Below are 27,346 nucleotides of genomic sequence, written 5' to 3' on the forward strand. Positions count from 1 at the left end.
CTAGATGAACTCAAATCTCCCTTCTTCACTCTTCAAGAACTTCCTCGTATTCTCCGTACCGACCACCCGTTCCAATCTCAAGGTATCGAATCTCGAGAACAGAGTCCTTCCTGAGACTTCCCCCTCATCCACTTCTACCTCTGCCCCTTCTGCGTTCTTACCCGGTAAGAAGGGAGTCTGCATGAATTCAGAATAGAATTGCGCATGGTCTGGTAAGGAGTAGAAGACGATCGTTTTCGCTCCTCGGATTTTGTATCTCCGATAGAAATGGAATCGCTCGGTGACGACCAAGAACGCCTTCTTCCCTTTGAAGAAAAGTGTACGAGCACGACTGATCTCCGCATTGGAAGAATATTCGGATATAGCGGCGTACGTTACGAGATCCGTCTTCCGGAGATGGTTGGTCACCCGCACGAAATCAAAGTATGATGGAACCACAATCAGGGTGTTTTGACGAGAAACAGCGGAACGCAACAACGCCGGGATGGTCTGATACAATGTCAATACTCATTGTTCGATGTACCATGTCATGCTCGAACTGCGACTCACCTTCTTGGTGAACCATTCCAACCTGCCATCCACTTCCTCTACTGCTGCATCACCTCCCATACCTTTGGGTCCCTCCATATCAATCCTCTCAAAGACCTGTCTCATTCCAGGCTTCACTCGATCGAGCACACCACCCAAGTCAGCCTTCTCTAGTCGTACCTTGCCTTGCAAGTTGTGACATTGTCGATGGAAGAGTGCTCGACCTTCTGGTGTATCGTATCGAGAGAGCAGGATAGTTTGTCGAAGGTATTGTGCTCTGTAATGACCGCGTTGTCAGCTGTTTCTTTTGGACTGAAGGGGCGAGGGATAGCTCACTGTGATTCAAGGTACCAAGGCTTCACTCGAGAAAAGTCGCAACCGTGCGGACTCTTTGGTATCTTGTTCATATTGCTGAAGATGAACTAAATAGCTGATCAGCATGTGTCGGCCACACTCGTCTTCGAAGATTGCTCACTTGAACATGCTCCCAGTTCTGCATCTGCATCACGTCCACGCCGTCCACGACACATAGCTCTATACTGCTCAATAGATCCGTGCTATCCTCTCTCTCCGCTGCCATCTTGAAACCCAGTGGACTCGCAATGAGGATATCACATTCGAGCAGCTTCTGTTCGTTGGCGGGCATCATGACTACTCTCCAGGCCTTTCTCGTGATCTTGATACCAATCCTGAAGTTGTCGTCACTGTTCCCTCGGAAATTGACCAAATGGTCGACGGGGAAGTTCTCGCTTGCAGAGGGCGCGGCGAGAGGATCCGTTTCGCCCTCGGGTAAGGAGAAGGAGGAGAGGAATGGTCGTTGGTTCTCTATTTGGGTACCGGGCGGAGCGAGTGGGAACAAGTGAGTTTTCAGATAGTGTATTGCGATAGAACGAAGAGGAAGCAGAAGGAGCACTTTGGGTCGAGTGAATGATTGATCACGAGGTGGTTCGGGGATGGAAGTAGGGTTTTCGACAGCAGCAGCATGTGCAAGTTTCTCGTTATTTCGGATGATTCGTCGTCGTGTTCTGCAGAAACAGGCTATAAGCTCGCGTTACCGTTAAAGCGGTCTCTGTTGTCCAGCTCACTTCAGGACATGGTTTAGTGCATGCACTGTGGCTGCCGACCTCATCGCCTCCTTCTGTTCACCTAACAGTTGTGTTTCTGACCCATCCGCTTCACCATCAAGAGAGTGTAGGTAGAGATCCTTGTATGTGCCAAGATGAGCTAGCGAGGTAGACACAAGAGGGGATGTGGAAGATGACGATCTCAGCGAGGACATCAAGGCAGGCGTCATCTAAGCAATTGTTTTCAGCTTCGTCTTGATACCACATCACAAAGTCGACACTGCTCACCCTTGTCTTCATTTCTTCAACGATTGAAGCGGAGGTAGTTCCAGCAAGACCAGGACTAAGCTCGACAGCTCTTCCAAAACCTTTCAACGTCTTTCTCTCCGCCTTCCACTGGTTGTTTTCTGCAGCTGTGACGGACTCAGAACTCAGAATTGGGGGTGAGATACCGAAGTGCACATTGAAGAGGTCCGCATTCGCTGTGTCAAGGAGGTTGTCAATGACCAACAAAGTCAAAATCTACGTAGATATAGACTGAACTGAACGCACCTGAAGTTGACGCTTCACCCTCACCATCAGATTCTCCGTCTTCCAAGACTAGGTCATCAAGCTCTGTGTAACCAGTACTCTCTCCATTCGTATGTCCGTTGATTTTGGTCCCATTCACTTCTTCGACCCTTCCTTTCCCTTTTTCCTGCTTTTGATGTCCTTTCTGTTTCTTCGAGGAGCCGAACGCACTTCCACTAGGTCCCATCTCACCTCCAAAGACCACGCTCTTCCTCCGCTTCTTCGTCTGTTGCTGTCCGTCGATACTTTGGGGATGTCTCCCATCTTCCTCTGACTCATCTTGATTCGTCGAGGAAGCTCGTGTGACGGATGGCGAGCCTCGGTGTCCACCTGGGACGTCCAGCTCCCTTGGGCGTTTCACAGCTGACACATTCAGAAGTGTGAGGAGTTTGATCTCCGTCTTCGTGCTCATCTCTCGCTGCCTTGTTTGTCCTGGTTGTATTCGCTTTGTGCGTGAATCGTCCGAGATGCGATGAGGAAGGCAAATTAGTGTCATGTCACTGGGAAATGCAGAACGCAGAAATGAGAATCATTCCACAACCAGGAACCACCGACAGCTTTTGGAAATTCAGCTTCCGTCTCACGTGGTCTGATTCTGATCCCGAGTATCCGTACGATTCGCCACCCGCTGCTGAAGAGATGAAAACGATCGAAACAACAACAATGCAGATATGCGTTTACAACGACGACGATCAGAGGGTTCAGGTATCACAGATGTAAGAGGTACTATACAGATGAAATGCCGATTCTGGAGTGGACTGCCAATGATGGAGAAACATCACGACCTCAAAGGAGATTTGAATCTAAGGCGGCGGCAAAGTTACAATCTGTAGCAGTTCTTGCCAGAAACACCACGCAAAGCTGACAAGTGGTCTATGATACAGTAAAACCCAGTCAGCATCCATTGTACCATGAGGCGATGTTCAATGCCACTGACCTTGGCCGAAGGTCTTCGTGCTCGTCCTCCTCATCTTGTTTGTAAGCTCCATGCCAATCTCCATGTGCCACCTGTTCCTCCCACGCCTCGACGTGTTCTCTCTCAAAAGTCAGCGCATAGCAGTGTCTGGCTACCATCTGTGCCGGTGTGAGTCGAGTGTTGAATGTGACGTTCGCCACTGCGGCCATCGCTGCTTCTCGGGCTGTCTGAACCAGAATCTCGTATGAATCACGAAGTGGTTCCTGCAAGCGATAGACATCCCGGCATCAGCCTTACAACGCTGCTGTGACACGATGTTCCAAACTTACGTTCAAGTTCTGCTCTCTGGCGCGCTTGCGCTTTTTGTTTTTTAGGGCTATTCCAGAAGGAATCTCTGGCTCATAAACCCGATATCTGTGGGTAGAGACTTAGTGGTTTCGACTCTCCCTTGACGCAGAACTGCTCACCGTCGCATATCATACTGGAGATCCCTTTCAAAATTGGCCTTGATGGGCTTCAGCCTTTCCAACAGACTACTATGGACAGGAAGCTTGGTGATTCGAGGGTCCGCAGGATAGCCCATCTTCCGAATATCGCTCGGAGAGAAGTGGGGATCTGGCTGTACCTGTATTGCAAGCAATCACGTCAAGCAAAGCCCCTTTCACCTCTCAAGGGGGGACTCTCACCAAGCGGAAGAGGTCCCCAAGGATCTTTTGGCTCTGATATGTTGACTTGACGTCATCCTGTGGCAAGTGGAACAGTCAGGATTGGGTCAGATATCGGCCATCATCAGATCACTTGCCTTGTCCATGAAATCGGGCCACAATTTGGGCCTCAGCCGGGGATCCAGATCAGCAGCCTGACCCGTTTTGGCGAAATCGACGCTACAGAGGGAAGTGACGATCAGGTGGACATAATCTCCTCACGTCCAGCAAGAAAGAACGTACGCTGTCTAAGGAAACAAGTCAGCTATGGCACCTGCTGCAGTCAGTCGACATGAACATACAGAATGAACCTCTGAAAGGTGTAAACACCGCTCGTCGAAAGGCCCGGCTTCGAGGAAGTCAGAAAGCGCTAGATGGGTGTTGTCCACAGTTCCTAGTACATCGTTCTGATCGGTCGTCAATCGGATTTCAGAAAAGGCGTGGAAAGGGGAAAGTCATACTAGAATATATTGAACGAAGTTCTGTCGAATGCGACCTTATCAGCCAGCGCGTCTGGCATAGTCACTGATCTTACCTCATTCAAGTGTAATTGTGTAACTTTCTCAACCTTCTTAGGCGGAGGAGCTTTGTAGTCCATAGGCTGATACATCTTCAGCGGTTCCACGAAGCGCTGATCCCAGATGAGTGTGAAATCTGCAATTGGCCCTGAGTGACTGCTGCTCTTGACGTTCCAAAACCGCTACACTCACCGTCACCATCGAGATCTCCTCCACCCAGCCTGATCACCGTCAACCCACTGCCTCTCATGATTTCAACGACTTACATGTTAGGAAGATCGCGCTGTCCCTTCTTACTGAACACAATGACATTCTTCAGATGTCGCAGCTCCGGTCGATCGACGGCCCAAGCCCGTCGGACATCGCCAGGGTGTACTACGGTACGACGTGAGAGGTCAATCCAGGTCAATTCCCCATGAGAGAGAGTGAACGCACAAGCAGGCGCTCGACAGACCAAAACCTCATTGACGACTATCCTCGGCTTCGTATCATCGCTTTCTTGGAATTGGCAAAACACCTGCCCTTCCTCCAGCAATCCAGTCTCATCGGCGATACCTAACAAAAGAGCGTCAGCTTGTAAGCGACGCCTGAAGCTTACCGATCAGAAAGACACCACCGGGTAGTCTGACTCGCGCACGCCACTTGAGGTCTTGTAGCGCTCTACACTCTATGATTTCGGTCACATCAAGAATCAAGGGATCCTTGTGGAACCCTGCTTTTACAAGATGTGCCAAGGGGAACTGTACCATTATTAGGCCTTGCAACTACTGCTCACGTTCTCATCGGCCAGACTTACATCTGAGCACGAAGCGATCAATCGATGATCTTCTTCTGTCATTCGTCTGGACTCCACTCTTGCTCGCAGGCCTTTGATATGCTCCACCGCATCGTGGAAAATCTCAAGCATGAGGTCCTTCGGCACACCATTCGCGCACATGATATTGATGAATTGTCGATTCAAGAAGGCGACTTGATATTTGGCGATCTACAGTGGCACGAGTCTTCAATGACTGTCAGCTGAGGGACCTAACAACTTACTCTGACTACATTCAAGTCGCTCAAGTTGCTCTCAAATTTGATCAATGATGGTCGGAGGCGGACCTCGAAGGGTTTGGCCAAGTGAGGCCAATCTGCTAGGACACCCTTTGCGCCCCTTGATCCCTCTTCATCAGCTTTGATACAATCCTACGAGTGAAAGCGTTCTTACCCCAAACGGAACTGTATAGCAGAGGGCGTAGAGTTTAATCCTTTCTTCTCGCCTAGAGCCAGAGCAGCCTGCTTGAGCACCTCTTTACCAGCCACGGCCACTCCATCAGTGAAAGTGTAGCCGTTCCTCTCGATGTCTGGGATTTGCTTCCCGATCGCAACTTCCATATCAACGATTCTACTGGTGCTGAACGGCTAGGTAAAGTTAGGCATTCAGCAGCTGTGCATGCAATGAAGTGGCCCAGAAAGCACTACTTACCAGTCCCATTCGAGCGGCATGCTTGGCGACGACAGTGTCATGGACAGTTCCCATCCATCGTCGCAAAGCGTTACCGTCAATAATAGTGTTATCTATGAACCATATAGCATGATCTCTATTGGTGAGCTTTGCTCAAACCATAATAACCCACTTTTGTTGTGAGGCTGAGGAAGCTACCGGGTAGAAAGTCCTGCCCCCAATGACTAGCCCGTGCTGTAAAGCCCTGCGTACTCGTGCCATCAAACCGATCGCTGGTCTGAGATTGTCCCCTTGCTTGACGTAATCCGCAACCTAACGCTTAGCCAAGCTCGACGAAAGTTGGACTTACAAATAACTTGTCCTCCTCATCGGTGAATTGAGCTCGGATGATGCCGTCCAGCTTGTCTGCATATCGTCTAGTCACACTGTTGGAAGGCTCCTGCTGTGGAGGGCCAATAAGGAGTCGGGTCGGAGTGACGAGTACTGTACGTATGAGAACGAGATGAGATAGCTTCTGTGATGGCTTTCTTCTTAGGTATGCCGCTCGCTCTGCCAGTATGTCAGCAAGGCTTATTAGTGCAACTACGTACTCACTTGGTATCAGAGCATTGACATCTCTGATTCTCTCCTCACTGTACAAACTCTCAAGGATTCTGTCTTGGAATACAGTGACGATGGCAGTCCTCTGAAGTACTTTGAGAAGAGGGCGGGTGTCGGCCGGTCGTAGAATTCCGTGAGCAATGAGTCCTTCGATTAGCGTCCTCGTAGAGAACCTGATTCGAGAGAGATCTGGAGGGGAGTAGATGCGCTCAATTCCTTGTCCATTCAGCATCTCGGTCCGCCATCTAATACTTGAGCTGGAACTGATCAGATCCATGTCCGGGTCGTTGTCAGCCAATGCTCGAATACTCTGGGCACACCGTAGTAGCTTGTCGTGTTCTCTCCGAGACATTACAAAGATCCAGCGATAGGTATTCCAGAAAGTCGGCTACAAATCCGAGCACCAGTTTTAGCGGGATCTGACCCATGTTCATTCACCACTCACGTATCCACACGATCCTTCCGGGATCGCCTTGATCGGACCAGCATCGCGTTCTGCCTGCTCTAGTATCAGTACGATGGTCGTGATGACCATCAACCTTGAAAACAACCATGACGTACAACTCGGTTGCTCGCAAAATCCATCACCGTTGCGCGCCTTCGATATGGAGTCCTACCTCTCCGCCCTTGTAGCAGCTCATCGTTCTCTTCAAATGCCGTGAAGAACTTGGGCGGTCTTCGGCAACTGACCGTCACGGTCACTCTCATGTTATTGAAAGTGGATCCGTTGTGACTCATCTTGATATCGATCGGTTCAGCGTGAATATGTATGCCATGAGATGTGATATCGTCGAAGGATAACTCGGCGTCTAGAGGTGCCAGAGCTGGGGGCAGCTGTCGTCGGATCTCTTGAGGAAGTTTCATCTCCGCTTTGATCACCATCATTTCACGACGAAGGTCAAAAGCGATGAACGAGCGTCCATGCCCGCTCTTTGAGTCTGCTTCCTTCACACATGGGGCGCCAAAGATCTGATACGTGTCAGCCGCAGTATCAGTGTGACCGAATGATACCTCAAAAGAATGTCTCTCACCTGCGTAAAGGTGCGACCAGTGAGGCTGCCCATAGCTATTCCATCCGGCCAGAACTGGAAACGAGCTACATCGTCTGTCTCTCGGTTTCGTGCTGTCTTGCCGGGTCTGGGTTCGCTTCGGCCATATGCGGCGCGAGAGACACCCGCCAGATTCAACGTACTGACGAGATCTGCGAAGTCATTTGAGCGAAAAATCCCTTTGAGGGTTGGGCCATGTTGAAGTGCTGCCATACTGAGTTGTTATCTCGGTCTTCACAGAGATCAAAGTGGCCACAAATGTGTGCTGCGAAGGGGAAGATCCGAGCAAAATGGCGAGAAAGACGAAGTATTGACCCCAGCCACCCGAGTCACAGTGGGTTACTCTGAGCTAACAGCTGAAGGAATATCGCTGGGACCTCTAGTCTGAAGATAGTCTGCCATACACAAGATACAAGCCGCAAGGCAGCTGGAGGTTGATGGTTGAGCTTGTGAAGCAGGTAGACAAGAAGCTAGATGTCAAAGAGGGTGGGGTTCGATAGGCAGGAGAGCCGAGAGTGTGCGTCAGCAGCTGTCAGCGATATAGACAAGAACAGAGATGTGGATGGAAGAAGCTGGGAAACCATAAGAAGCAAAGCTAAACACTTATATACATGTTGATGGTGAACCGTGCGGGATGCGAAAAGTGGAGGCTTTCAACTCCTGGTGCGCGATTAGATTCGCTCCGTTTTTTCATTGTTCAACCACGTGGGGGTTAGCGTAATCGACTCTTATCACAAAGGCTGCTCTGAACAGGAATGGAAAGTTGGCATGTTCACAAAGGCATTGATATCTCTTACATGGCGTTCATCATGCCCCCCAGGATCACCGCTGAGCCACAGATGATCACCTCTCCTCTGGCTCACCCCGATATCCTCTCCCTCATTCTGACTCATGCCGACACTGCCACCCTCTCACGATGTATGAGGGTTTCATGGCAATTCTACGACCTTTCTGCTCCTATGCTCTATTCCAACATCACCATAATTCCCAACAATGCGGATTCCTTCCTGCACGGTGCAAGTCACGGTCCGATCATACTTGACAACGGTACTTCTCGCGATCTGAAACGCGACTTGTTGAAACTTGTCCGGATTGTAAATATCAGGAATCATCAAGGATGTAGTGGATTCGCAGGCAATACTGCATGTACACGATGGAGAGGAGCTACGATCGATTTTCCGAATCTCGAAACGTTAAAAGTCTGGGTCGGACCTAGCCCCTTCGAAGGCGGTTGGTTCAATTGTCCTTGGGTACCAAATTTCAATCCTCGAACTCTGGTCATGAGAGACGTATCAGGGTTGTCGGCGGGTGGATCCTACACTTTCGCACCTAGAAGTCTGTTGTGCAAAGTACGCAAAGTCGTTGTGGTCATCAAATCATTACGAGATCTATCGATGGTCAATGATGATGTATTGTCGTCAAGAAAACCGACACCGGAAGCTCCGCTGGAAATGGGAGCTCAAACTGTACTGGTCCTGTGGACGGATACTCCTGACGACTACTGGGGAGACTCGGCGTCTCCGCCTCGACCGGAAGAAAGTGCAAAGATGATCGATCAAATTGTCCTTTGTGCAATCAGCGAAGTCGACAGACTCACGATATGCAACGCTGGACAGATGCATCGAGGATATCTAGGTGGTACATCGTCATCTCTGACCTATGACGAGGTGGAGGATTCAGTGGAATCAGCCATCAGAACACGTCTCGAGGAAGTTTCGCGACGCAGAAAAGAGGCAGGGAGGCTAAAGGATCGGTCGGCAGCTCTGCGTTTCATGAGCTTTGGAGAATATCTCAGGAATGATGCATGGAAGGGCGAGTTCGATGAGCAAGAGGTCAAAGCGTGGATGCGGTCACATCGATAACACCTCTTGATGGCTTGTAGGTCTAGCAGGGCAACCAAAGTGGATGTTACCGCTGATATTGCCGTCCACTGGATTATTATAGTGGTCACATGACTCATCCCGCCCTCGTTATGCAGTGACGAACGAATGACACGATGTTTGAATTAGTCGGTGGAGTCCATTCTCACATGCATGAGTGAGCGGCGTCCACAGAAGTATCGTCGAGAATCGAGCGTGACTGGAGGAATGATGAGATCATGTTTCGCTCGATGTGACTTTGGTCATGATCAGATGATGCTGCTGCGGTGATCGATAGCCACTGCGCAGATCATGTAGCATTCAGTATCGTCTTCCGAATGCGTTCATTCTGTACGGACGATGGACATTGGTAGTCCGATTCGATGATCCCGTCCACTGGAATGGTACGCGTCTCGATCCGAGACATTCTGATCGAAGTCCAGATCACCAGTCTGGTACCAGACAATGAGATCATGTCTCTGTCTAGAAGCTTAAAGGTGAATTTGAGCGAATATCTCATATGATGAATGAGAAGTGTAATTACGCCGCGTAGAACATATTTTTCTGGTAGCGTATTGTGTTCGTCCGAACATGGTATAACTTTTGACTAGAGAATCGTCATTTCGTCAATCAGTACCACACCTTGTTTCCCAATCACGTTCTTTCGCTTCTGCGGTATTTCTCAATATGGTAAGCACTGATCGGGTCTCTCTCTTCTACTTTCTTCTTCATCATCATCATCACTTGTATTCCCTGCGCAGCGGCATGCTCGTCTCTCCTCAGCGTCTTCTGGCTCTGGGATTTTTGCCGAAACACGCCTCTGAACGCCTCTGGTGCATATGCTTGGATTCCGTCTTGTTTATCCAATGCTCCGGAATCAAGTTGCCGAATACGGCGGCTGAATTTAAGCTTTTCGGAAGGAAGTCAGGGTCCATCCTCTTAGAAATTGTGTTGGTGCGCCCTGAGAGAGAGGATCGATCCCCGACTCATCGGAAGGTCGGATCCAGATCTCATCAGATGGGATGACAACTTTAATCATCTTGTGTTTGTTTTGTTTTGTTTGGATTGGATCATTGGACCTTCCATCTCGCAATAACATCATCATCATCATCGATAGAGAGAGAGAGATAGAGAGAGAGAGAGAGTGATGTTTCAAGTTTCACTTTGCGTTATTCCACTCTCCGATGATAACCTTGTGCAGAAGCGCAAGGGTAAGGAAGGAGGGGGAGATGCATTCCTCGTTGCGGTCCCGGAGAGGGCAGGTCAAAGATAGTCAACTGATGGGTCCATTCTCCGTCGCACACCAGTGGGCTGGTCCTGTCAAAACCAAGCAAGATGACTCGGAGGTCGTGATCTCAGCATGTCGACTTGGAGGCGATTTACCTTTTTGTTCGTTTCTTCGTTGATTGTGGGTTCCTGACCTTGCACCCTACCGGTTCTCTGGCCCCTGACCCGAAATCCTAATTCAACGCTTGTCCGACTTTTTGGCTTGGATATCGTGCTGTATCGCATACTTTCAGCTGTTCAAGACAGAGAGAAAGCAGCAGAAGGCACGAGAGGGGGGGTTGAGCTTTATTTGGTCCCAGTGGAGCCGAAAGAGAAACATTCAATCGAAGACAAGGAAACTCTAGCGTATCTTTCGGTCATCAGGCTGTCTGTTCTCCTCGTTCAGCGCTACCGCAAGATCGGGGTTCATCTCTTTCGGCTTCATCTTGTCCTATCGATATTATTATTGTTATATATAAACAACTCTGGAGAGGCGAAATTGGACAAGCCCTTTGCCTTCTTCTTCATCGTCAATCGCCACCAAGATCACCACCGGTACTTGTATATAGCAACCTTTGAGCCTCAGTAGTCAGAGCCGCTCGTACACCCTCTTTTGTCTCGCTCTCGCTCATATCTCTCCCTGGTACAACAACACTAGGCCCATATAATCGGAATAGTAAACAACACATAATCGAAGAAGAGTCTCTCAACGGTTCGACAATGTTCAACCGACTCTTCATACTCACGCTAGGTCTGTTGGCCTCGGTCGAAGCCCATCCTCAACATCGACGACACAACGCCAATGAGATCGAAAGACGGGCGACCACCCCTACCATCGCTGGTTGGAACTATGTCGGGTGTGTCACCGATGGTGGCGCGAGAGCCTTGACGGCTCAGAGCAAGATCGACGGCAAGATGACAGCCGAATTGTGTACTTCGTGGTGTGCTGCTTCGGGCTACACATATGCTGGGTTGGAGGGTGAGTGAACAGCAACATCTGATCCAGTCTTTGATCTCAACCAGAACTGACTTTGATCCACTTTTTGTTTTTGTTGCTCGTCCAAATAGCCAGAAATCAATGTTTCGTAAGTCGTCGATCCTGGCACGACCACACCCGTCTAAGCCTGTGGCGGTCGATTTTGGTTTTTGGTTTTGCAAGTGTGGAGGCTGACTGTGTCTCCGCCACACCTTATTCTTGGCACCGTATCTCATCGCAGTGCGACAACTCATTGAAGAACGGATTAGGCGCTGCTGCCGCAGCATCCGATTGCTCTTATGCGTGCGACGGAAACAGCGCCGAGTCTTGTGGAGGCTACTACAAGCTTAATCGTGGGTTTATAGCGACATTCTCCGACAGAAAGCATATCCTCTATTGTTCTTGTGTTAACGAATCATGACCGCAAATTGCAGTCTGGCGAGCTGCCTCAGCTGTTGCTCCTACTTCCTCAAAAGCAGCTGCCACTCCCACCAGCACTTCGAAGGCAGCTGTTGCCACACCTACTGCTACTCCAGCCTCGGCATCGTCCGGCAGCGGTTACAGCCTCATGGGCTGTTATTCCGACTCGGGCAGCGATCGAACATTGACAGGAACTGAAATGGAATCGTATTCCTTGACCACCGCATCGTGTGCTAGCTACTGCTCCTCGAAAGGCTTCGCTTACGCCGGTACATCATACGGCAAGCAAGTGAGTGAAGCTGCTTCTGCATGCATCTTCAAAGACTTCGTACTGATACAACCTTGCTCGATAGTGCTTCTGTGGAAACTCCGTCCCTGCTGCCAGGAAACAAGCTACTGAGTCAGGATGCTCTTACGCCTGCACCGGCGATAGCTCCGCCAAGTGTGGTGGATATTACTACCTCGATGTCTATGCTCTCGGTGGTACTGCTGCGACCTCTACTAGCAAAGCTGCGGTCACCACCAGCACGAGCTCGGCCGCTGCCACGAGCTCCGCTCCTGCCGGCGCTGCTGGATCTGTCACATTTGGCGTTGCCTCACCTCCTGCTGCCACCGGTACGAAGGCGCTTTACGCCCATCACATGGTCGGTAACACGTATTCGTACACCCAATCCACTTGGGCAGACGATATCAATCAAGCTCACAACTCAGGCTTGGACGGTTTTGCCTTGAACTACGGTTCTGACTCTTGGCAGCCTGCTCGACTCGCCGACGCTTATGCTGCCGCCAAAGCGCAAGGCAACTTCAAGTTGTTCCTATCCTTGGATGTGTCTTCTCTCGGTTGTGGTTCCGCAGACGCGGCCGCCAACCTGGTCAACACCATCGCGACCTACGCCACCAACACCGCTCAAGCGAAGTACAATGGCAAAGTCCTCGTCTCGACTTTTGCCGGCGAGAACTGTCAGTTCGGTCAAGGCTCGGTCAACGCCGGATGGACTTACTTCCGAACGCTCCTAACCAACAAGGGCATCTCGGTCTATTTCGTCCCCGCCATCTTCTCTGACCCCTCGACGTTCAAGAGCAACGCGTGGATGGATGGTGAATTCAACTGGAACGGTGCATGGCCCATGGGCGCCGATGCCCTTACGACCGCCAGCGACTCAAGCTACATGTCTGCCTTGGGCTCAAAGGGTTATATGGCAGCTGTTTCGCCAGCCTTCTTCACCTACTATTCCCCCAGCAGTTACAACAAGGACTGGATCTACCGATCCGACGATTGGTTGATCGCCAGGAGGATGGAACAGCTGGTCGCTATGAGGAATCACGTGGATCTCGCAGAGATCATTTCCTGGAACGGTGAGTGTGATTGGTCCGATGAGGTCTGCGGCTTGGCTGACTGCCGTGCGTTATTTCTCAGACTACGGAGAGTCCCACTACATTGGTCCTATCCGTGCCGATCAGCCCAACTCTCAAGGATGGACCAACGGCATGCCTCACAGTGAGTAGACTCTGTAGACCTGATTTTTCCTCTTACACTGACATACCTGGCCCTCTGTTCAGCCGCATGGCTCAACGTCATCGCATTCTACGCCAACGCATTCAAGACAGGACATTACGCCACCACCTCCGACTCGATGGTCTTCTGGACCCGACCTCATCCCAAGGGCGCGACCGCCACTTCTCCTTCCATGGCCAAACCTACCCGATGGGAAGACACCGATGACTTGCTCTACGCTTGGATCACGCTCAAATCCCCGGCGACCGTCACCGTGTACAGCGGTTCCAACTCGGTCAGCTGGAACTTGAACACTGGAGTCAACAAGGTCAGCGTGAAGAGTGCGCCTGGCGTGATTGGGGGAAAGATCGTGAGAGGTGGAGCGACGACCGTGTCTTACGACTCGACGGGTCAATTCACCTATGTCGCGTGAGTAGTCTTTCTGCCACAATGTCGGCGAACAGCGGACGGGACTGACAGGATCTATCGCATCGTTAAAGGACACCGAGGGATTACAACTTCAACTACTTTGTCGCTTCGGCATAAGTTGAACGTCACAACTCCCATCTGCGGCTCCGACTTCCTACATCCCCAACCTCCTCCTCCTCCTTCCTCCTCGCTTGTCGAAACTTGCCCTCTCGACACTTGCAGGTCAATCATCGGAATGGGTCAACAAACAAATAAAAAATCAAATCCAAATTCAAACAAATATAGAGGGTTTTAGGTCTTTTTTAATCTTTCTCCATCTTCGTAATTAAACAAACAGGACTTTTATATTCTTCTCCGTATTCGAATCACTCCCGGTGAGGACACCAGCGTCAGACGCTCTTGTATTGTCAAAGATCCCGATTGTGGACATGCCAAATGCATTGCATTGCTCGGTCAGTATCGGATCGGTTACAGAGCACCGTTGCATCGCAATCGGATGCACAAAGCCATGTTACATAGCATGGTCGAAACGCAGATCAGATAATGGTCACTGGTCACTCCATCACTCCCGTAGCCAAGCCTGACTTCTCATTTTCTTCTCCTGAGCCTTCTTCCTGAATCGTTCCTGCAGTAAAGACGTCGATTAGCTAGCTGTTGCTCGCAATCACCGAGACTTCGATAACGACACGTGAAGCTGGATCCAGGGCAGATTAGACAATGAGGGGTAGGCTGAGTAGCACGCTTTGCCCGCCCTCACCTGCCCTCTCATCGCACCGCACAACATGACAGGGTTGTAACCTCTCAAGGGGTGATCCTTTCTTCCCCCTCCCCTCCTCAACGACAAGACATGGATGGGAATCCCAAACCCGCACTCACCATGTCTTTCTTTGTGATCTTCTTCTTCCCTCCTATCCCCAACTCCTCCTCCCTCTTCCTCTTGGCGTTCTCTTCCGCCCTCTCCTGCTCCCACGCCTCCACATCGAAGTAATGGCTATTCATCCTCTTGGCGCGATTGTACTCGTCCAGATGGTCCACGTTGTAGGTATGATCTGAAGGGGTGAATTGACCTGTTCGGGCGTTGAAAGCGGCGTGTTGGACCCCGTCGCCTCCTTGGCCGGAAGCCAGGCCGGCCCGAGCGGCAGGAGAGAGAAGGAAAGCGAGAGCTGGATCAATCTCGGGTATACCGCCGAATGTCCCTGCACCACCAGCACCGGACGTCGAGGCTGAGGTAGAGGAGGGATACGGTGATTGTTGCGTTGGGAGTTGGGGTACTGGTTCGTTAGGTAACGGTGGGGCGTCATTGATGCTTGATGTATCGTTACCGTCTTCAAGGGGATTGGTCCATGACACTTCGCCAGATTTCGTGTTCCAGAAATACCAAGCTGTACCAGACCAACATCACATCAGCTCATTTGCACCTACACCTCCCCTCTGCAGTGCCAATATACAGTAGCTGATCGCGCTGAGACAGTCATGATCAACTCACCACTTTGTTCAGGTGACCAAACAGCTTGCCATGGATGAGCTTGTTCTTCTTCCCCTTCAACATCTTTCGCCTTCGCCTTGCCCTTGCCCTTGCCTTTGCCTTTCCCCGTATCGTCCACATCACCCGGTAATCGCTCGACAGATGGATCCCATACTTCCTCTTCTTCCTCTTCCTCCTCGTCATCGACGCCTAAAGAGTTGATAGGTTGATCACTGGGTTTGGCGGACCCCTCGGATTCATCTTTGGATCTGGATTTGGATCTGGATTTGGATGTGCTCGTTGAGTTACTTGCAGGTGGAGGCGACGGCGATGGGGAAGAATTGGCGTCTTCCACCGTCACTTTTCGAGTCGAAGATGACATGGGGGTTCTTGTTACCGCTTGGGTCAGGCGCGGATTATCATATAGTAGAGTGCGAAAGAAGACATTCAATGATCAATTCATAAATCAGGATGTAGAGAGGATGAGCGTCGTTCGCTGCACCTTCTAGAATTTGCTTCCGTTCAACCCGATCCAGGTGGCGGCCCAGCACACATCGTTTCTGCCATCTCTAAATGCAATTCGAACCCCGCGTATATCTTCAGTGAATGCTCAGACCAGCACGCGGTATCGAACATGCATGGTATGATATCTTCCCAGAACCCCTATCACGAGCGCGCCACTTCCATACAACACTATACAACTCCCCGCTCAGTCGGAAATCACAATGATCTCCGGAACTTGGTTCTCCTTCTGCGAATCGCCGTCACGAACGTATCTCCTTTTTTGAGACGGTTTACTTCTCGTGCTCTGTCCCGAACTACGTACCGATGTCGACGCAGACGATCTGGGCGCTGTGGCTATCTTGAGGCGAGAAGGCGGGATCGTGTTAGCCATTGCTTCTGCCGCATCCACATGTCGGATGAAGCTTTCATCCACTTCGCCATCTTCTTCGTTCACTTCATCTTCATCTTCGTCCGGATCGTAGAAACGTTTTATGGTGTTTCTACTGGTCTCCTGTTTTGTATTGCTCGAGAGGGCTTCAACATGATCCAGCTGGCGAATCATCGACTCATCGAGAAACATGACGTCTTCGTCGTCCGTGTCGTAACCACTGGTTCGGCGAGGGCCGTTCATACCTTTCGACGCTCCCGCTTCGACTTCATCGATGTGCCTGAAAAAGCTCTCGTCGGCTTCACCATCGAACAAGTCTGCCTCGTCCATTTCGGCGTCAAACTCATCGTCAATGTCGTAGTTGACTTCAGGTACCAACTGGTACAACTTTTCTACACGCGCGCTTGCCGCTTTGCCAGCAGCACGCGTCGACTTCCTCGGTGTAAACGATGGTGCTTGGTCGATAGGTATTGAAGGCTTACGGCTGGATGATGCTGATGGAGTTGGTCTTACAGAGGGCCGACGAACAGGAGTAGGTTTGACAATGGGTGGTGGCGAAGATGAAGGCTGTGGCGCCTGAGCAGGGCGAGATGGATGAGGGCGATTTGGTTGATTCTGGTATGCTGGAGGAGGATCGGACGGCACGTCGAGACCCAGAGCACGACGTCGGGCAATCGCAGCGGCTGAGAGCTGGGGTTGTGGCTGGGCTGGTGCGGTGCCAAACGCCATAGCAGGTGCAGCTCGCGGAGCTGCACGTGGCACCTCGACCTGAGGGATAGGTCGCGGTACCTCTGGAAGATCCGCCTCTTCGATCTCTAGCTTGCCCATCCGTCTTTTGAGGTGATTGACGAATTGTACTCTTTGTAACGCTTCGAGATGTTCGACGAAGCTCTCGATTACCTGAGTATCATCCGGCGAGAGAAGAAGTATGTCCCCAAGGCATCTTACATTCTGCACGAGAAGCTACAAGAGTCGATCATCAGCTACTTGACTCTTTGACTTTGAGATTTTGTGGACAGCTGACTCCCTACTTACCTTGCAGCCTAGGGAAGTCTGTCCCAGAACCAGCTGTCCAATTCTCTTGTACTCCATCGCCCTCATGGTCCTTCTCCCATCCCCTACTTCCAGTCGTAACATACCCCTAGGATAAGGCGGGACCTTGCCATCATCTTCGTCTGCTTCTTCGTCCTCGTCGTCGTCCAGACGTCGTATCCTGCTTGCTCCCGATAACACCTCTGAGCGCTGTTCCATGACAGTCTGAATTTGGAAAGCGGACGACCCGACTTCGAATATAGCATGGATCTGAAGGAGTGTAGGATGAGGGAAAAGTATACGATTGTGCAAGTTCCCAGGGGGAATCGCTCGGGATTCCAAAGTCGATAACGCGAGGTCGGAATGGAGATATTGCGTATGCTAGAGATGAGCGGTCAGCTCGTACCTAGGTGTCTCGAGGAGAAATATACGTACCAGATCATCAACGGTCACTTCTCCGCCAGCATCCTTTAGCGCTTGCACAATTTCCCGTACCCAAGCCTGTGATTCGCCTAGGCCATGAGCGATTCGAGGTCAACCTCACTGGTAGATAGACGGCTCACCGGATCGACCTCTGGCAAGGGGTAGGTCTTCTTGAGAGAAGCTACGAAGCGAGAAATGTCCGTCATCTTGCCTCGTCTGAGGATTGTGCCCTCATTGTGGATGTGTGAGCCTTGTAAAAGTGTCACGAAGAGGAAGGAAAGACGACGAGATATTGGAAAGTTGACGGTGTTGTACAGTCTTTGGTGGCGTCATTTTATCGTTCGCGCGTTTTCACTCCTCAAAACATGACATGATTGGGATGGGATTTTCAAGCCGAGAGCCGAGATTCCACCCCATCTCCTCTCACTCCTTCTTCTCCTCCATCTCTTCTTCATCTCCACGATCCGTAGTATCACTGTAGCCATCGACACTCCCACAAGATGATAATCAGACATCAAGCACGAGTGATATCTCGCTCCCTCTCTCGCACGATGTATCGTTCTCCCTCCCTCGCGCAAAGGATAGTCACTCCACCCTGTCCGGCTTGTCGATCACCTTTGATCTTGACCGCTATCCGAGCAAACTCCACACAGTCTGGACAACCTCGTCCGCCTCCTGAATCCAAATCTGCTCCTCCCATAGGCGATCAAAGTACTTCAGACAGACCATTCAAAGGTTGGTCATTTGGTTCTCCTCCGCAATCCTCTCATTTCCAAGTCTGTCATCTGTATAAGAGCTGTAAAGCTCACCAATCTCCTCCACTACTCGTGTCGGTTATCGTCAAGCAGAGAAAGTAGCTCAAGCTTGGTCTACCCCAACCCGATGGTATCCTATCCCCGTTGCGCTCGGTGCACTCGTCCTCTTAGCTGTTCAATATCGAAAACAGACAAGAAGCGGGATCGAAGTCGAAACGCAAGACGAGAACGGTGCCGTGGTCAAGAAATCTGGCAAGAGAGTGGATGGTCCTTGGCAGGTGCGCTCATCGCTTTGTCGTTGTCGTGTTGTCGCAGAATTGATGGGCGATAAGTCGGCTAACGATCTCGCATGTACGTGTAGGTCAGAGTTCTGGGCGCATTGCCTCTTCGATCTCTATCCCAATTGTGGGGTTATCTTAACGGTCTTGTCCTCCCCGTCTGGTTCAGACCGTTCGGATTCAAGCTCTACTCTGCGATCTTCGGATGTAATCTTGATGAAGTGCCAAAAGACTTGACGGAGTATGATAGTCTGGGTAGTTTCTTCTACAGGGAGATGAAGGCGGGTGCGAGACTAATCGCCGATGCGCCGATGGTGAGTTGGACGGCTTCAGACTCACATCTGTTTAGTCGACATGCTGACACGATCTCTACTCACCTTGTCAGGTGTCTCCCGCTGACGGCAAAGTTCTCCATTACGGAGAGATCGTTGGGGAGCGGGTGGAACAAGTCAAGGGGATCACCTACTCGCTTCAAGCCTTACTTGGATCGGAATCATCTCTTCATGGCGAGACCACCTCCATACCTCGACGCAATAGCAACACCGATGCTTCCGACGGGAGCACATCGCCTCCTCTGAGGAAGGAATCTGAGTCTGCGATCGTCAACGATGAGGAGTTTGCCAACATCAACGATATCCCTTATTCCCTCTCATCACTGCTCGGACGAGGTGCAGGATCTGGCGAATCGAAGTCGTTCGACGATGCTTCGCTTCCCAAGACATCCGACAAAGAAGCAGATGCGAGTCATCCGCCTTCTGGTCAAAATGTTACCCATGATGCGAGTGTAGCGGCGAGACTGGGAACTTCAGCCATGTCAAGTAAGACTGGACCGAACTCTGAATTGCCTCGACTGGACGAAAACAACAAATTGTTCTTCTTGGTGGTCTACCTCGCACCGGGAGATTACCATCGATTCCATTCGCCTACTTCATGGGTCGTCGAGCGTCGAAGACATTTCACGGGCGATCTCTTCTCGGTGTCACCCTACATCGCCAATCGGATGAAAGACCTTTTCGTCCTGAACGAACGTGTCGCTTTGCTGGGACGATGGAAACACGGTTTCTACTCGATGGTGCCTGTTGGAGCGACGAATGTCGGATCAATCAAAATCAATTTCGACGAAGCGTTGAGAACGAATACGAGGAAGTTGACACATCCAGCTCATACTTATGCAGAGGCAGTATACAGCTCTGCATCGGTCCTGAAGGGTCAACCGCTACTTGCAGGTGAGGAGATGGGAGGGTTTAGACTGGGAAGTACTATCGTGTTGGTTTTTGAAGCGCCAAAGGAGTGGAAGTTTACAGTGAAGGCAGGAGAAAAGGTCAAGGTCGGGCAAGCGCTGGGAAAGATTGAATAGGTAGCATAAGAAGAGCTACGAAGGACCGATCGAGCGGACGGTGGATGTCGAGAGATACGAGAGCCGCGAATGATGGGAAAGGGGCAATCGATCGAGGACAGGACTCGTAGATGAGTGACGCTCCTCACGATAGATATAACAAATAGTATAGTGAATTTACTGCTCATGCTCATTCATATTACACTGTGTGCATCTCCCCCTCACTTGCGAACATGAATACATGCAAATGTGGATTGAGTACAGACGCTCTGGCTTCCCTTCTCACTACATTCCTCACAGCTTTAGGGTGCCCGGTGGGAGACTCAACCTACATAGACGAGCTATCATAGCGCCGAGTTGAACGAGCGTTCCAACTCCTTCGAGGATACGCATATGTGTCCATCCGATCTCCTGTAGTGAATGTCGGTATCAGCATTGGTCTCGAAACGATCCCCATGGCCTCGTCCCTTGCTCCCTGCCTCGACCGGGGTCCATCCGCTACTCGCCATACGGCTCGGTCCTCGACCGCTGCGACCCGTTCCGGCCACACTCGCATTTTTGCCTTCCTTCCTCCTGACTTCGCCGTCCCCCTTCCGTTCGCCAATGACACTGCACACATGACATCCACTCACCCTTATGAATTCCAATTTCAGATACTCTGCCAACTCTTCCATCCCCTTGACCACCCTGAAAACAGTGACGACAATATCCACCGCGCTATATCCCTGATCCCACAACCCATTGATTCTAGCCAACGCATCATCTACGTTCCCACTCTGACAGTCTTTGATCATCTGTCGTATGACGATCGGATGTGGTTGATCACAGATTTTGAAGACGTTGTCTTGCGAAACGAAACCGAATCCGGAATGGGTTGATTGGAGATTATTGATCGCTTGTCGCATATCTCCTTCGGCTGTGAAGATCAGCGCGGCGAGACCTTGATCGTTGTATTTCACCTGTGAGTAGACAAAGAGAAGAAAACATATCAGTACAATGTCATACCGTCTGTTAAACCCATACCCCGGCTGGCTTGGTTGGCGACACCCATTCGCAGTCCATCTCCTTCTCATTTGATATGCCACTCACCTGCTCCATTTCACAAATCTCTTTCAGTCGCTTCAACACCTCCGCATCCCTCAGCTTGCTATATCTCAGAATAGCGCATCGTGATTGTATAGGCTCGATGATCTTGTTTGACATGTTGCACGCAAGGGCGAATCGTGTGGTATTTGAGTAGATCTCCATCGTTCTTCGGAGCGCTTGTTGAGCTCCCGCTGTCATTCTACGAGGGCAGATCAGGCAGACGTGCGGCATTGGAGGTCGATGAGTATAGTGAGCGGCAGGTCGAGGTACGGAGTAGTGTAGGCGGGAAGAGGCGATTGCGCGGGAGATTGCAGAGCAAATGGAGGAGGCATAGTCGGCGGAAGAGACAGAGTGAAGAGACGATGGACATATCAGCGTCCCTTTCTCTAGCCATAATGACCAAGATAGCTTACGAATCCGCCTCATCCAAAATAATGATTTTATGTCTCCCCGCCGGCAACGTCACTTTTCTCTGAGCAAAGCTCTTGATCTTATTTCTGACCACGTCGATACCACTGGTCGACCAAATCATCAGCTAAAGCTTCATTTGCGCTCACGGGGGCTGGCAAGAAAAAGCCAGCTGACCGTTCATCCGAAGCGTTGAGCTCGAGGACTCCTTCCTTGTACGCATCGCCGAGGAGAGCGTGAGCAAGACAGTGAATCGAGGTAGTTTTACCTATACCGGGCATGCCCTGGATATGTGAAGAATTTCAGCGACTGGTCATGATCATTCAGTGCAGCCTCGAAGACCCATCCATTCAATTTCCCCACCAACACTTCTAGAGGTCGCGCGGGACGTAGGTGATGCGCTCTCAAGCACTCCTGGTGCAGTCAGGCGTCGAGAGCAAGTGCACGCCCGGATAATCACTCGACTGTCTTCCTTTTCCCCTGCTCACACCTTCCGCCTCGCATCTCGGACAGAGCGGTCTCTCTTCCTTATCCCCCTCAAGACCATTTTACAATCTGGCGTTCTTCGTCCCTCTGCTCCCTATATCCTGCCACCAAAGGACCCAGACCAGGAGGACGACTCACCGATATGATAATGTGAGGCACGTTCCCATCTTCCGCGATGACCTTCAACCTCTCTACAGTCTCTGAATTACCAACAATATCGTCAAGTAAGACAGGTCGATATTTCTCGACCCTACGCGAATGGTCGTATCAGTCATGAATCCTTATCATATTCTACATCTTCTGCGAGGGGGGGTCAAGGTGACGGGTGACGGGAGACCTAGCGTTGTTCAACAGACAGGCAGACGTGTGGAGAGGAGGGAGACGCTCGACGGTCTCTTCTCTCGTCCTCATGCTCACGCTCAGCAAGTTATTCGAGAAGGTGAATGAGGAAGAGGGTCAATTGCCCATCAGGAGTAGAACAAACACACTCACCAGGGCATCTCGTACCCCTCCGCATCCACAAACTTGGCCGTGACCGGAGCCGTCGCATCGCCTTTCGAAGACGACGCCATCGTTTATTCCTGTCGGCGGGTCCTTTTCGAATTCTCCACAGACACACCTCTGATCTTGAAGGGTTCCGAAGTTTGTTCGCGATGATGCAAGTTGTCGAAAATGAAATGAAAGTGAACTGAAATGAAATGTACGGGAATCCTAGTAACGAACAATTCGATCTCAGCAGTTCTCGAACATTATCGACGTGACGCGGCGTGTAGTTGTGATTTACCTATCTATCTCTTCTGCTTCTTCTCGTCCAGCTCAATGTGATGAGTTGACTCACTGGCTCGTCACATCACACTCCGAACATAGATGGAATGTGCATCGGGCATCACCATCCCAATCTACTCGTTATGCTACGAAAAGTACGCTATATGAACTCTAGACTCTTCACTCTCCATCATATAATATCAACAAGTAACCAGTTTGTTCAGATCGGTCGACTGGCCAAATCGGATCCCAACTCATGTTTAAATCGACGCCTTATTATATAGTATATGGACTCGTCCTCCCATTATAGACATCTATATGACCTCTGCACCATCTCAGAGGCGCGCTCGCAACATGATCTAGGCACTCTCGTCACCGCTTCTCAGCCTCAATCTCGACTCGAGTCCCTTCCTTCCCCTCATCACGGCCCAACCCTTGACCGCCAGGATCACCACACTCCAACAGAATATCAAACTCGTCAACGCGATGGTGAAATTCAGGAAGGCCATCATGTCGTCCCAACCGGCTCTCATGGCTGACCATGCAATCTCCTCATTCGACAACATGAATACGATCCCACCGGCAGCCCAGCCGAAAGAGGTCAGAATCTCGGTGGGAGGTCGAGAAGGCAGCTCGGACTCAATAGGAGGTCGCAGCCAGAGGAAAAAGTAGGTGAGACATCGGAAGAGAGAGCCACCGGCGAGAAGAGTACCCCACAGAGAGTGGATTTGGACCTGGAACACATAAGTCTGGTGGTGCGCAGCCATGGCGAGGCCAGTCTATCAAAGAGATCAATGAAAGAACAATTCTGATGGAGTAAGAAGACACTCACCACACCAATGACCAGCGCAGGTAGAGGGTTGAAGCTGAAGGCATAAGAGTGGGGCTCTTGTACGCTCCTCCTTCCGCCCGAAATCACCGACCCCAATACTCTCTTGACCCATCGTGACTCGAGCAGAATACCGGAGAGTCCCGCGAACCAGAACCTTTCAGGAGTCAACGAAAGCAATCAGCTTGCCATCCAATTCGAATAACCGATGCTCGACACTTACATCACAGCGATTGAAATATGTTGAACCTGCTTAACGGTGTAAGGGTCACCGGCCTTCGACCCGAATCTCTCCATCCAGGTGTTGGTAATACCGTAAACGAAGATGACAGAGCACTCAATCATCTCCGCTGAGACACCTTGAGGACCGGGTCGTCGATTCCAGGCCCATCCAAGATCGGCGTAGGCTCCAAGGAATCGAGCAAATGTGAGGACACCGTACCTAAGAATGCTATCAGTTACGATCGTGGAGCGTGCTGCCGTCTAAACTCACCAGAAGAAAATGCTGCCTTTGATGTAGTGAGCCGCACAACTGTTGATCAAGCCAGCTCGGCACATTCCCTGATTCCCAGAGAGTCAGATCCACAATGGTCCACTGCAAAATACCCAAAACTTACGGTGTAGGTAACGAATCCAACGAGGAAGGTAATGTATGCGAAGATGATTTGGAACCTCCTCAACCACGTAAGGGCGACCTCTACCGTTCGCATGGGTCCTTGAGCCTTGGCGACTTGCCAGACTGGTTGCTCGTCATGATCGCTGGAGTGAGCATCGAAAGCACCGATCTGGCTAGCCTTGTGGGGGAAGCCGTGATTGGAGGAAGAACCTGAAGGAGTATCTTGAAGTGTTGCTTCTGATCCAGTCGAGTTACGCGAAGGAGAGCTCCATTGTCGAATTAGCAATGATGGTCGTCGGGGTTTGGTGTCTTTCGAAAGCGTACGGATGATGGGATGATCGTAGTGGGCGTGATGATTGTGGTGGTCGTGTTGCTCATCCTCCTCGTCTTCATCATCGCCCACAGCGAAGACAACAGGGATGGAGTCTCTTCCACGAGTTTCTTCCTCATCCTCATGTTCAACAAGCCCGATCATCTCATATCGGTTCGATGGCCACTTTTCGTTGACGGCGGACACGGAGCTGCTCAAGACCTCGTGAACGAAAGAGGACCACGAACGATTGTCCTGCTTGTAGAAAGCCACCGAACGCTTAATAAGACTCAACGAGTCGACAGCGGTGAGTGCGATAGCAGTAAGAAGGAGTATGTTGACAAATAAGCCATAGATTGAGCCCTCATATCTGTAACACACAGATAGGTCAGTATCAAGTGGAGCGGGCATGCGAGCCGGGGCAAGTCTGTGTTTGGCGACTCACCTGTCGACGGCCGCTGCCTTATACGCTGCACCAGCCAACCAACCGAAGATGGCGATAGCGAGGAAGATGAGATTGACAAAGTAGTGCGACGGGTGGTCAGCGGCTCGAAGTGCGAGTGCTGTATCCCAGACGCAGTTAGCAAGACGCGCGGTCAACTGGCCGTCCAAACACCGAAGAAAGACGATTCTCTGCTAGACTCACAGATGGGTAGCACTGCAAAGTACGCTGAAATCATCGACACCGCATGAACGAGCATCAACCCTTTATGACTCTCAACCTCCTCGACGTTCCACGTAGCGTCAAACTCCTCTCCGAAGATCGCAGTGTCGTTGTTCAATCTGAAGTCTGCGGAGAGATAGCTGGGAGGGTAATGATGCCATCGGTGGATGTCGGTGTCGTTGAGTTTGACCATGGCGGTGGTATGCGTACCATGCGAATGAGGATCGGGAGGGACTTCGGCATGGTCATGAGCGTGAGCAGGAGCAGGAGCGGGATGCGAATGTGATGATGGTTTGGTATTGTTGGCGACCTCATTTTCGGTCGTCAGGTCTTCGTCATCTGCAGCGGCGACTGGAACGTCCACAACGACGGCATGCGTGTGTCCTTCACTTTCCTCGCTATGGAACATGTCCATATCCATTGCATCATCGTCTTCATCCTCGTCCTCATGTCTGATCGCTAGTCGCGAGCTCGACACGACCGGTGAAGGAGCGGCATTGACGAGGAAAGACGGCAGAATTATCGACAGTAGGACCGTATACAGGAGAAAAGTGGTGACGGGCAAGGAACGCCTAGGTCGAGTTGTCACCATATTTGCCACCTAGATTTATCTTCGGATCGTCAATGTTGGAATGTCGAGTGCTGAGGTGTTGAGTGTTGAGTTGCGACAGGAGTCTGGCAAGGTGACAGTGTTGATGTTGATGTTGATGATAGGTATAAAAGTTGAAGGAAGGGGTCCGAAATTCGTGAATGATCCTTGCTGCGTATTGAGTGATCAACGGCACTGTCGTGGTCGCTTAGTCAGGTCACAAAAGGAGATGAAATGGATGACTCGGATATTTTTCTCTGCCCCCTTTCCCAACTTCGGGCATACGTTCACAATCCATCACATAGTGTTTCGGAGCCGCTCGCAAAACAAAGGACTAGAAAAGGCTCTTGCACAAGAACGGAAAACGGATGTCTTGGCTCTCCTTTCCCTTCGACACTTTTCCGGCACAAGCCCTTTGACCACTTCGGTCACCATCACTCGCATCGTCGCTGCATCTCGGTCACCGTGGTATCCCTCAGAAATGGTGACGTGGGCAATGAGCTCTTCCACAGAGACACGGTCCGATGGCAAGCAGGCTGGCTGTTTGCCAAGACGGGATACGAAGTATATTTGCCAACTGCAAGCAGACAAAGAGATGCATGGGCCCCCTCTTTGGAGGAAGGAACAGCTAGACCGAAGAAAGTTTTAGACTTGTTTTCTTGAACGGTTAGACTTCCGTTCTGAGTGGGTATCACACGCCTCGGAGACGACTGTACCGATGCTGATGGGAAGGTCGGTCCTTGACTCCATCCTGTGCGATACATCTCCTCTGTCAGCAACCGACGCAATCAGCAGAAGAAACCCAAGTCTCGGGTGCCGAATTGCCGTCCATCTGTCAAAGCTGAATCGAGCCAAGTGGAGGTGACGAATCAATCATAGATATATATATGCTTGATTACGTGTGCCCGGAAGGATTTTCTATTGGTATGGGATCAAAAGGGAAAAGATATGACCCTGAGCCTGGACAGACGGTTTTCGGAGGAGAACATTGGTCGACAAATACGGGTTAGTCTCTCTTTCTGCTAGGTGAATGAAAGCATAATATAGATTTCACAAGAGGAGGTGACCGACGAGGATGATGACGGTGACTGACGTAAAAGATCATCGACCTCGTTGTCCGCTTGATGTATACGTGTATAGGACAGAACATGACGTCGTTCCCCCGCGGGAGAACGAGCGGGCGAGAGAGATCATGATGGGTTTGCTGGAGCGGGTTTCCAGCATTCGGGTAGAGCAAAGCTCGACCGCGCAGAAATCTGGATCACCTGACCGACCTCATCTGCGCTACTCATCAATCGGAAAACAAGAGCAGGAAAAGCGCTGCAACGATGTCATTACATTACTCATTCGGTGATATCCGCGCGTGAACGAGACCATACATTGAGCGACGATCAGATATCGGTGACCGCGACCTCGAGTTCCGACTATATCGAAATCATGAGACATGTCATAGAAGGTCAATCCGGAGGCCCACTTGTTCTTTTGGACTGTCGAGACTCGTCAGCCAGCTCGGTGACCGATACTTGAGGATGCGCGATCGGTGATTCGTGGTCAACGAAACCTAGTATGCTCAC

General features: G+C 50.8%; 9 protein-coding genes across 9 annotated transcripts; 3 read left to right on the forward strand and 6 right to left on the reverse strand.

Annotated features, from left to right (window-relative positions):
• Positions 1-2,574, reverse strand: IAR55_003436 (uncharacterized protein; the record flags this gene model as incomplete). The annotated part of the gene is made up of 7 exons (XM_066946543.1): positions 1-489; positions 550-805; positions 865-950; positions 1,004-1,553; positions 1,614-1,822; positions 1,881-2,074; positions 2,145-2,574. The coding sequence occupies 7 exons, from the start codon at positions 2,572-2,574 to the stop codon at positions 1-3; spliced, it is 2,214 nt and encodes a 737-aa protein (XP_066802935.1).
• A 391-nt stretch (positions 2,575-2,965) lies between these two features.
• On the reverse strand, positions 2,966-7,606 carry IAR55_003437 (uncharacterized protein; the record flags this gene model as incomplete). Its single annotated transcript, XM_066946544.1, has 24 exons — positions 2,966-3,035; positions 3,100-3,341; positions 3,408-3,492; positions 3,546-3,703; positions 3,765-3,821; positions 3,881-3,962; positions 4,005-4,030; positions 4,085-4,189; positions 4,244-4,264; positions 4,318-4,436; positions 4,493-4,521; positions 4,567-4,675; positions 4,736-4,855; positions 4,899-5,040; positions 5,097-5,285; positions 5,339-5,453; positions 5,508-5,701; positions 5,766-5,857; positions 5,917-5,938; positions 6,094-6,293; positions 6,339-6,732; positions 6,790-6,843; positions 6,906-7,313; positions 7,376-7,606. 24 exons carry the CDS (start codon positions 7,604-7,606, stop codon positions 2,966-2,968), a joined length of 3,264 nt encoding a protein of 1,087 aa, XP_066802936.1.
• Positions 7,607-8,232: 626 nt separating this feature from the next.
• Positions 8,233-9,255, forward strand: IAR55_003438 (uncharacterized protein; the record flags this gene model as incomplete). The annotated part of the gene is made up of 1 exon (XM_066946545.1): positions 8,233-9,255. The coding sequence occupies one exon, from the start codon at positions 8,233-8,235 to the stop codon at positions 9,253-9,255; it is 1,023 nt and encodes a 340-aa protein (XP_066802937.1).
• A 1,983-nt stretch (positions 9,256-11,238) lies between these two features.
• Positions 11,239-13,955, forward strand: IAR55_003439 (uncharacterized protein; the record flags this gene model as incomplete). The annotated part of the gene is made up of 8 exons (XM_066946546.1): positions 11,239-11,497; positions 11,587-11,603; positions 11,736-11,847; positions 11,929-12,203; positions 12,268-13,270; positions 13,332-13,412; positions 13,475-13,838; positions 13,910-13,955. 8 exons carry the CDS (start codon positions 11,239-11,241, stop codon positions 13,953-13,955), a joined length of 2,157 nt encoding a protein of 718 aa, XP_066802938.1.
• A 445-nt stretch (positions 13,956-14,400) lies between these two features.
• On the reverse strand, positions 14,401-15,685 carry IAR55_003440 (uncharacterized protein; the record flags this gene model as incomplete). Its single annotated transcript, XM_066946547.1, has 3 exons — positions 14,401-14,463; positions 14,715-15,220; positions 15,325-15,685. 3 exons carry the CDS (start codon positions 15,683-15,685, stop codon positions 14,401-14,403), a joined length of 930 nt encoding a protein of 309 aa, XP_066802939.1.
• A 327-nt stretch (positions 15,686-16,012) lies between these two features.
• On the reverse strand, positions 16,013-17,856 carry IAR55_003441 (uncharacterized protein; the record flags this gene model as incomplete). The annotated part of the gene is made up of 4 exons (XM_066946548.1): positions 16,013-17,158; positions 17,231-17,608; positions 17,663-17,728; positions 17,791-17,856. The coding sequence occupies 4 exons, from the start codon at positions 17,854-17,856 to the stop codon at positions 16,013-16,015; spliced, it is 1,656 nt and encodes a 551-aa protein (XP_066802940.1).
• A 294-nt stretch (positions 17,857-18,150) lies between these two features.
• IAR55_003442 (phosphatidylserine decarboxylase) lies at positions 18,151-20,040 on the forward strand (the record flags this gene model as incomplete). The annotated part of the gene is made up of 4 exons (XM_066946549.1): positions 18,151-18,385; positions 18,499-18,683; positions 18,767-18,997; positions 19,069-20,040. 4 exons carry the CDS (start codon positions 18,151-18,153, stop codon positions 20,038-20,040), a joined length of 1,623 nt encoding a protein of 540 aa, XP_066802941.1.
• Positions 20,041-20,313: 273 nt separating this feature from the next.
• On the reverse strand, positions 20,314-22,571 carry IAR55_003443 (replication factor C subunit 4; the record flags this gene model as incomplete). Its single annotated transcript, XM_066946550.1, has 7 exons — positions 20,314-20,430; positions 20,652-20,978; positions 21,109-21,304; positions 21,519-21,620; positions 21,691-21,797; positions 22,138-22,249; positions 22,492-22,571. The coding sequence occupies 7 exons, from the start codon at positions 22,569-22,571 to the stop codon at positions 20,314-20,316; spliced, it is 1,041 nt and encodes a 346-aa protein (XP_066802942.1).
• A 552-nt stretch (positions 22,572-23,123) lies between these two features.
• On the reverse strand, positions 23,124-25,775 carry IAR55_003444 (uncharacterized protein; the record flags this gene model as incomplete). Its single annotated transcript, XM_066946551.1, has 7 exons — positions 23,124-23,543; positions 23,597-23,750; positions 23,817-24,035; positions 24,087-24,154; positions 24,211-24,889; positions 24,965-25,082; positions 25,166-25,775. 7 exons carry the CDS (start codon positions 25,773-25,775, stop codon positions 23,124-23,126), a joined length of 2,268 nt encoding a protein of 755 aa, XP_066802943.1.
• Between the last annotated feature and the right edge of the window lie 1,571 nt (positions 25,776-27,346).

This window comes from Kwoniella newhampshirensis, chromosome 6 (genome assembly GCF_039105145.1).
Source record: "Kwoniella newhampshirensis strain CBS 13917 chromosome 6, whole genome shotgun sequence".
NCBI classification, from domain to species: domain Eukaryota; kingdom Fungi; phylum Basidiomycota; class Tremellomycetes; order Tremellales; family Cryptococcaceae; genus Kwoniella; species Kwoniella newhampshirensis.